The 9,920-nt window shown below is 47.2% G+C and overlaps 1 protein-coding gene across 1 annotated transcript; it reads left to right on the top strand.

Moving 5' to 3' along the window:
* Positions 1-644: 644 nt before the first annotated feature.
* Positions 645-9,681, top strand: akt2 (v-akt murine thymoma viral oncogene homolog 2). Its single transcript, XM_055880623.1, has 11 exons — positions 645-755; positions 1,742-1,873; positions 2,164-2,275; positions 2,571-2,721; positions 3,929-4,060; positions 4,379-4,444; positions 4,560-4,751; positions 5,362-5,490; positions 5,828-6,042; positions 6,349-6,539; positions 6,662-9,681. The coding sequence occupies exons 1-11, from the start codon at positions 710-712 to the stop codon at positions 6,739-6,741; spliced, it is 1,446 nt and encodes a 481-aa protein (XP_055736598.1). The 5' UTR covers positions 645-709; the 3' UTR covers positions 6,742-9,681.
* Positions 9,682-9,920: the final 239 nt, after the last annotated feature.

Raw genomic sequence — 9,920 nt, 5'->3', positions numbered from 1 at the left:
CGAGAAGGAAAAACATGTTAACTATGTAGAAAAGATAATGAATCTATATACATATCTTTTTTATATAATCTTTAAGAACTAACAAAATAGAAGCTAGACAGGGAGAATAGAAAATTCCAAAAACAATGAATTTAGAAGTATTCATTTTATGTTTGAGCAAAAGTACACTGGGCAAAATCTATAGAATTGCAGGAAACTAGCTTTAAAACGGCAAAATATTCTCTCAGCTCAATGGAGAAATTTGTACAATTGCAGGAAATTGGCTTCTGCTGCGCCAAGATGGGGGGCCTCTATAATGTTCTCTAAAATGTAGCCTCCCCGACAACCAACCACGCTCATTGCCACGCCCCCTGCCGTGCAACAGTGTTTTTCCTATCTGACAGTGCCTCTTATTTCCAGCTTACATTACACACACATCTTGGAAAGTGACATTTTTGTAATCGTCATGCGGGCAATTATTTTCCATTGTCATAAGCCAACACAGTGACGTGTTTTCATGATCATTAGTACTCAGTTTCATTTTTAATAATAATCAATGAAAATGTATCCTCTTTCAATTGTGGCTAATATCTTTATCTTTGTTGTCTTTCGGTCCCCCAGGTATTGAGACGTTTTTGTCAGAGACACATCTGACGCCCCTCCCCTTCCCCCGCTTTTCCCCCTGTGACCCCACCTTGACACCCAGCAACCTTTTGTCCTCTGCCCCAGCATGAACGACATCATTGTGGTCAGAGAGGGCTGGCTCCATAAGAGGGGTGAGCTGAGCTTCACTAGTTGCTGTTTCACTGTGTCTGTTACTCTGTTTCTAGGACTGTGTCCACTTTACTCAGAATTAGTTAAACATAAACCCTAAGAGGGGCACATGAGCCATACATATAACTCCCGCTCCCCCCTCTCTCTAACTCCCGCTCTCCCTCCCCTCTCTAACTCCCGCTCTCCCTCCCCTCTCTAACTCCCGCTCTCCCTCCCCTCTCTAACTCCCGCTCTCCCTCCCCTCTCTAACTCCCGCTCCCCCCTCTCTCTAACTCCCGCTCTCCCTCCCCTCTCTAACTCCCGCTCTCCCTCCCCTCTCTAACTCCCGCTCTCCCTCCCCTCTCTCTAACTCCCGCTCTCCCTCCCCTCTCTAACTCCCGCTCTCCCTCCCCTCTCTAACTCCCGCTCTCCCTCCCCTCTCTAACTCCCGCTCTCCCTCCCCTCTCTAACTCCCGCTCTCCCTCCCCTCTCTAACTCCCGCTCTCCCTCCCCTCTCTAACTCCCGCTCCCCCCTCTCTCTAACTCCCGCTCTCCCTCCCCTCTCTAACTCCCGCTCTCCCTCCCCTCTCTAACTCCCGCTCCCCCCTCTCTCTAACTCCCGCTCTCCCTCCCCTCTCTAACTCCCGCTCTCCCTCCCCTCTCTAACTCCCGCTCTCCCTCCCCTCTCTAACTCCCGCTCTCCCTCCCCTCTCTAACTCCCGCTCTCCCTCCCCTCTCTAACTCCCGCTCTCCCTCCCCTCTCTAACTCCCGCTCTCCCTCCCCTCTCTAACTCCCGCTCTCCCTCCCCTCTCTAACTCCCGCTCCCCCCTCTCTCTAACTCCCGCTCTCCCTCCCCTCTCTAACTCCCGCTCTCCCTCCCCTCTCTCTAACTCCCGCTCTCCCTCCCCTCTCTCTAACTCCCGCTCTCCCTCCCCTCTCTAACTCCCGCTCTCCCTCCCCTCTCTAACTCCCGCTCTCCCTCCCCTCTCTAACTCCCGCTCCCTGCAGGAGAGTACATTAAGACGTGGAGGCCGCGGTACTTTATCCTGAAGAGTGATGGCTCCTTCATCGGCTACAAGGAGAAACCAGAGATGTCGTCCGACCACAGCCTCCCACCCCTCAACAACTTCTCTGTGGCAGGTTGGTCTCTGTCATTTTTGGGCCAACTTCTAGAGCCTGGTGGTACTTGGATGAGGATGAGAGTTGCTTGGTGGTGTTCACACAGATTGGCTCTAAGTTTTTTTTCTTTTGTTACATTTTTTATTATTCCTCGTGTTTCCTCTCCTGGAATCCTTTCCTCACATCATAAGGTGCCGTATTGAGGAGGTTTGTAGAGAAGACTGGAGGAGAGGAATCGAGGGAAGACTGTTGAGATTCACCCAGTGTCTACAGTAGCACACTCTAACCTCTCAATTACTCCCTGTCTGCAGAGTGCCAGCTGATGAAGACAGAACGGCCCAGGCCCAACACGTTTGTCATCCGCTGCCTACAGTGGACCACAGTCATAGAGCGCACCTTCCACGTGGAGAGTAACGAGGAAAGGTGAGAACGGAAAGGTCCAGTGGCAGGGACAACATGGAAGAGTTGAATGGGTGTTTGTTTCTCTGTAAACTGGGCAATGCCCTCCTTCTCCAAGTTGTATTATTTTCTACTAAACCAACTTTCAGGATTAGAGGTCTGCAATTGACCCCATTAGTGACCTCAATTGACCTCACTAGTTAATCACCCTCATCCCCACCGTATACACACACACACACACACACACACACTCAGTCAATGTACATTCATGTCTTTTGGGCTTGAAGTGATCTACATTTAACCTCCTTTCTCCTTCCAGGGAGGAATGGATGAGAGCGATCCAAGCGGTGGCCAACGGCCTGAAGACGCGAGAGGAAGAGGCGCCCATGGACATCACGTTTGGCTCCCCCAGCGACTGCAACAGCATGGAGGAGATGGAGGTGGCCATGTCCAAGTCCCGCAATAAAGTGGTCAGTGTCCCCCTGCCAACCTAGCAGACCTGTCACTGTCCCCCTGCCAACCTAGCAGACCTGTCACTGTCCTCCTGTCCCCCTGCCAACCTAGCAGATCTGTCACTGTCCTCCTGTCCCCCTGCCAACCTAGCAGACCTGTCACTGTCCCCCTGCCAACCTAGCAGACCTGTCACTGTCCCCCTGCCAACCTAGCAGACCTGTCACTGTCCCCCTGCCAACCTAGCAGACCTGTCACTGTCCCCCTGCCAACCTAGCAGACCTGTCACTGTCCTCCTGTCCCCCTACCAACCTAGCAGACCTGTCACTGTCCCCCTGCCAACCTAGCAGACCTGTCACTGTCCTCCTGTATCCCTACCAACCTAGCAGACCTGTCACTGTCCTCCTGTCCCCCTACCAACCTAGCAGACCTGTCACTGTCCTCCTGTCCCCCTACTAACCTAGCAGACCTGTCACTGTCCTCCTGTCCCCCTAGCAACCTAGCAGACCTGTCACTTTCCTCCTGTCCCCCTACTAACCTAGCAGACCTGTCACTGTCCTCCTGTCCCCCTAGCAACCTAGCAGACCTGTCACTGTCCCCCTATTAACCTAGCAGACCTGTCACTGTCCTCCTGTCCCCCTACCAACCTAGCAGACCTGTCACTGTCCCCCTATTAACCTAGCAGACCTGTCACTGTCCTCCTGTCCCCCTAGCAACCTAGCAGACCTATCCCTGTCCTTCTGTCCCCCTAGCAACCTAGCAGACCTATCCCTATCCTCCAGTCCCCCTAGCAGACCTGTCCTCCTGTCCCCCTAGCAGACCTGTCCCCCTAGCAGACCTGTCCCCCTAGCAGACCTGTCACTGTCCCCCTACCAACCTAGCAGACCTGTCAGTGCTCTTTGTGTTTGTCCAACAGCCCTTCTCTAGATTTGGCTGCTTTTGTCCATTGGAAACTCTGTATCCTAGTTCTGAATATCTCCTCCTTAGTAACAGTACCTCATCACAGCTGGTTTCCCATCTCCCTATGTGACCTGGGCCATAGTGTGTGTTGGTGCGTTGTCTGCTCCATTCTCTGCCCGTTCTTCATCTAAAACCCTGGTGCAGGTCTATGGAAACTCTTTATTACTTTTACTCTGGAATTGTCATGGTCAAATAAATCCTGTCATCCAAACTGTCTTGAATAAGCCTGAGATCTGAACTCTCATGGTGTTTGTGTCCCCCCCACAGACCATGAGTGACTTTGACTACCTGAAGCTGCTGGGGAAGGGAACGTTTGGTAAGGTGATCCTGGTGAAGGAGAAGGCCACAGGAATGTACTACGCTATGAAGATCCTGAGGAAAGAAGTCATCATCGCTAAGGTAACCATTTGGCATCAAAGGAAATGACAGTCGCTCAGACAGAGGCGTCCAAATGGTTCCTTATATATGGCGCTACTTTTGACCGGTACCCATAGGGCGCTGGTCAAAAGTAGTAGTGCACTATATAGGGAAAAGTGTTACATTCTGTACGAGACCAGATTTCTGCACCATACCCCTATAAGTATGCTGCTTTTGATGACTGTTACTTCTTGGTTCTATTGTGGGTTCTTGAGTGGCTCAGAAGTCCAAGTCCAGCTGTACACTGCTGGGTGAATGTCTGTCCCTCATGGTGTGTTTTTGTGTGACGTGTTCCATAAGGATGAGGTAGCACACACGGTAACAGAAAGCAGAGTCCTTCAGAATACAAGGCATCCCTTCTTAACGGTGAGTTCCTATCTGACGTCATCTGACCTTACTGAACACCGATTACAATATTTCACCAAGCAGCCACCTGATTCAAATGTGGTCACTAATTCTGACTCTACCCCCTCCCACACAGACACTGAAATACGCGTTCCAAACACATGACCGGCTATGCTTTGTGATGGAATATGCAAACGGAGGAGAGCTGTTCTTTCACTTGTCGCGGGACCGCGTGTTCACAGAAGACCGGGCACGGTTCTACGGTGCGGAGATTGTGTCTGCGCTGGAGTACCTCCACTCACAGGACGTTGTCTACAGAGACCTTAAGGTAATGGCCGCTTCCCTGTCTGTCTACCAAATGGGACTGGAAGTCTGGCGGATGTTTCCCTGACTCACCCATACATTTACACGCACCTCCTCACATTGAAAGTATATTCTCAAGACTAATATTTTGCACAATAGGAAATATGGTCTGTTTTCCTGGACCCAGATGAAGCCCAGTCTTGGACTAAAAGTGCCTCTGAATTAGTCTAGGACTAGGCTCAATCCTACCACAGACTGCTTAATCTGTGTCAAGGAAAACAGCCCATATTTCCTATTGTTTGAAATGTTTCCGTACTGTTTAACCCATTTCGTATGTAAATACTGTATTCTAGTCAAGTCCATTTTATTCAGCTATAGCTGTGTGTGTGTGTTACTATTCTATCCTACGTATTCTTCAGATATACTACATATACTGTCCATAACGTCTATACATCCCATCATATATAAATATGTGTATGTGACAATACATTTTGATTTGAGCACCAGCCTCTTGGTGAAAAGCCTGTAAGTCTGTGGTACATTCTACAGTTAGCTGTCATGTCAGCGGTGGTGTTTTCTGCTGCTGATTCTCCTGTGGTCACTCTTCGTTCATTCTCTCTGTCTTTCTCTTCCAGCTGGAGAACTTAATGCTGGATAAAGATGGACACATAAAGATCACAGATTTTGGACTGTGTAAAGAGGGAATCACAGACGGGGCTACCATGAAGACCTTTTGTGGGACTCCAGAATACCTTGCACCTGAGGTAACTACAGTATAATGAACAAAATCATACATTCTAGTTGTGCTTTGAACAGTACATGGCAGTGTGTCCAGTTAACAATTCCAGATGCATTCCTTGCTGGTTTCTCATCTTGGATTGGTTTCCAGTCAATAATTATCTATCCAGCAAAGAATGCTTAACATACAAAGTTAATAACTCTACCATTGGAAAGTAAATGATTATCAACCGGAATAGACAGCCGGTCTGCAAATAGTTCATTGTTCATATTGCAACAGATGTAGAAAGAGACAGTGCCAGGGCTTCCATAGAATTGGATTTACTATTTCTCTTTGTCAGTTGTATCTCTCTCCCCCTCCAGGTATTAGAGGACAATGACTACGGCCGAGCGGTGGACTGGTGGGGTCTGGGTGTGGTCATGTATGAGATGATGTGCGGTCGACTGCCCTTCTACAACCAGGACCACGAGCGGTTGTTTGAGCTCATTCTCATGGAGGAGATCCGCTTCCCCAAGAACCTGGCCCCCGAAGCCAAGGCCCTGCTTTCTGGCCTGCTCAAAAAGGACCCCAAGCAGAGGTGTGTGTTTTTATTTATTTATTTATATATATATATGGGGATCTGGACATGTATGTATGTATGTATGTATGTATGTATGTATGTATGTATGTATGTATATATATATATATACACATACATACATACATACATACATACATACATACATACATACATACATACATACATACATACATACATACATACATACATACATACATACATACATATATATATGTATATATATATATATGTATATGTATATGTATGTGTGTGTGTGAGTGAAGAAAATAGTGACGATGCTGATGATGACTGATCATTTTGTAGGCTTGGAGGTGGACAAGAAGATGCCAAAGACGTGATGACTCATATGTTCTTCACCACCATCAACTGGCAGGATGTGGTAGAGAGGAAGCTCTTGCCTCCCTTCAAGCCCCAGGTGACGTCGGAGACGGACACTCGCTACTTTGACGATGAGTTCACGGCACAGACCATCACCGTAACGCCCCCGGACAAGTGTGAGTTGAGTGTGTCTGTCTCTTTATTTGTCTCACTGTTAAAAATATTTTTTTAATTGTGGGAAGAAAAATAAAAAATGTCCTTGTTTGTGTATTAAATCTCCTGGTTCTGTCTATTCCAGACCACAGCTTAGATGCAGAAGACCAGGACCAGCGCACACACTTCCCTCAGTTCTCTTACTCCGCCAGCATACGGGACTGACCTCTCTCGCACACACTTCCCTCAGTTCTCTTACTCCGCCAGCATACGGGACTGACCTCTCTCGCACACACTTCCCTCAGTTCTCTTACTCCGCCAGCATACGGGACTGACCTCTCTCGCACACACTTCTCTCAGTTCTCTTACTCCGCCAGCATACGGGACTGACCTCTCTCGCACACACTTCTCTCAGTTCTCTTACTCCGCCAGCATACGGGACTGACCTCTCTCGCACACACGCGTGCACACACACTCACATGAGCAGGCAAGTTAACACACGTTCACACACACTAGCACTGCTGGGGAAATGGGCGTTCGCGTGCACACAAACTGACACACTCTCAAACGAACATTCGCACAAGACACACACACACACCGGGAAGTGGTGAAAACATGGATCCTAGAGCATGACGTGATGACTGACCTCAGCAGGCCTGTGTGGATAACCTGGCGACCCTGTCTCTCATTCTGACGGGACCAGGTGGAACAGGACAGGGCTGCCCTTGGTCATGCCTGCAGGACCCCACCTGTCTGCCCTCCACACTACTACTACACTGGGTACATCAAAACATCGACAACACTTCACCATCCCTGGGTTATGCCAGCAAATACCACCTCACCACCAGCCAAACGCATGCTGCACCTGTCCAACACACACACTCTGACAAGCAACACATCAATCCTCCCATACACTGCAGATGTTTTTTTTTGTTTTTTTTACTACTGGATAATAAATTGTAAAAAATAATAATCCAAACAAATGTAGAAACACATTAAAGAAAAAAAATATTTGGGGGGGGGGGTGAAAAATATTTAAATGTTTTTATTTTGATTGTTACGGTTTTAAAAGCCATATTTCTGCAATTTACAAGTGCTCTTGCTGAAACTTGCTGTTACAAGTCGTGTGGACTGTTCCTACGAGGGAAAGCAGGTCGGGAGTGGGAGAGGGGTAAGATGAAGTCTGTGTGTACCTCGAAGGGTAGCCATTTCCCTGCTTGCACTGTGTATATGAATGGGTTTGAGTGTGGAAGAGAATGTATGAACAACCATTTGAATTTCAACATCTGTTTTATGTTTATGTATCTGCATGGATATCTTTGGATTCTGCATGTCGGCTAAACAAGGAGAAGAAAGGACACTACAGCACAGTCAGAGAGTTTTAAAGGGAAAATAGAGGTGGTGGAGTTGTAGCTTAGGCAGCCCTGTGGATTGACTTGTTCCCCTGGTGGTTAGAACGGTCATGAGAAAAGAAAGAATAGAAGAGTGACCACAGCGCCAGCCTGACCAATCCCCTGTCTGGAGCCCAGTCCAGATCCCCACACAGCCATAGCTGTCAATCATTTGTTTGAATCATCTGTTCACTTTTTATTTTGATGTAAAGATCTGTTGTTTTTTAAATAATTGGAATATTCCCATATTTAAGGATGAAAATGTTTTAATCATGGATCAATTATTATTTGTGATGAGGCCAAGCTAGACTCATCACGAGGTGGATATTGAAGGTTGTGGTTGGTATTTTTTAAGTAATATAAGACACAGACTAAGGCATTTGTCAGTATGTCAGAGTAGGACCATGTAAACCAGGGTTGGGGTCAATTCCATTTAAATTCAGTCAATTTAGGAAGTCAACGGTGTTAAAGTCATGGATTGAAATGGAAATGACTCCAATTCTGGTGTGATGTTGTATATAATGACGAGATGGTCTTGTCTCTGCTCAAACAATGGGAGTCGTCCCAAAGGCGGGAGGGTAGTCAATCTGCTTATCGCTGTATTCTCTCGTGGACAGATTGACGGGAGCGGAACCTTCCTCTCTGTGTGACCCTCACATGATGCACCAGTCTTGAATGGTTGCGTACTCCCCGTCAGGCATGTAGAGAAGTGGTCACAGGTGAAACCATTGTGGGCCACAGCTAAGTGCTGTGACATATTTCATTTTTGCCTTAAAAAGATTCATTCACTCATGGAACATTTCATTTATCTTTGTTTTTGATTTAAGTTGTTCCCTTTTGGTCCACCTACTCCAACTTTGGAAGACATTGTCTCAATTATATATTAAATGTGTGTGTATATAAAACAAGTTTAAACATGTTGATTTTTCTTTAGGTTGTTAATTTCGATCATGCGTGTGTTCCTTTTGTGTGTGTGTACTCATGCACAGCAGCAGGTTGATGTGGGGCACTGTGGAACAGGTCTCTAGTCTGTGCTCTATACCTGTATCCTCCGTACCTCAGTGGGTTAGTATAGTCTGACTGCTGTACTCCAAGGCTGAGGCTATGGGAAACATCCCTCCACCATCCATTCTTGACTAAGGCCCATATTCAGCCCTGGTAAATGCAGCTTCAGAAACGGCAGGACCGGATTTCAGGAACAACCGCCCTCTGATGGACCTCTCATGTCGTCAATGTTAGGACGACCACGAGGGGGTGCTGTAGACCTTTTGTAATGTTGACACTGGCAGTAAAGCCACACGGTCTCTGAACCTTGTTGCGTTCTGTCTCAATAAAGTGAACATGCTTTGTCTAGTAGTGTGTACACCTAACATGCAAGCCAACACCCCTGACCTCTCTTGTAGGCTTTACACACAGACAATCGATATGGATCTCTTCACTGGCAATGTAAATATCAAAAAGTCTTGATGAATGCATCATTTATAGGCTAGAAGAGGGGAAATTCACAGCTTTGTAGATAGAATGTGAGTTGTAGCTTTACAATGATTACCTTGCTTCTCTGTATTTTGAATGTGATCAATAGTCACGAATGTCATATCGCAATGCTGGTGTACCAAGAATTCTTAGCTTGTTATTGAGTTGAGCTTTATCTGGGGAGGAGCTACGGTAAGCAATATTTTTAGGGAGAAGACTATGTCCTGGTAGACAGCTTCAGCTCCCTTGTTACAAGATTTTACATTGTGACAATTATGTGCCAGTAAAGACTTTTACTGAATTAAGTGTTTGTGTCTCTTCATTTGGGTTACCGGCTTCAATATCTCATATGCTACCTTATGCCGTTGTTCCCTCGAGCAAGGAACTGTACCCCTAATTTATCCAGTGCGCTGCTTTGCAGAAGCCCCTGCTCCCCACCTGTGATGTGTAAGAGGACCGAGCACGTCCCCATTCTCATCGACGGGGCTGCAGTGGAGCAGGTTGAGAGCTTCAAGATCCTTGGAATCCACATCAACAAAC

The sequence above is a fragment of the Salvelinus fontinalis genome, chromosome 24 (genome assembly GCF_029448725.1).
Source record: "Salvelinus fontinalis isolate EN_2023a chromosome 24, ASM2944872v1, whole genome shotgun sequence".
NCBI lineage: Eukaryota > Metazoa > Chordata > Actinopteri > Salmoniformes > Salmonidae > Salvelinus > Salvelinus fontinalis.
This window is presented reverse-complemented; position numbering and strand designations above follow the sequence as displayed.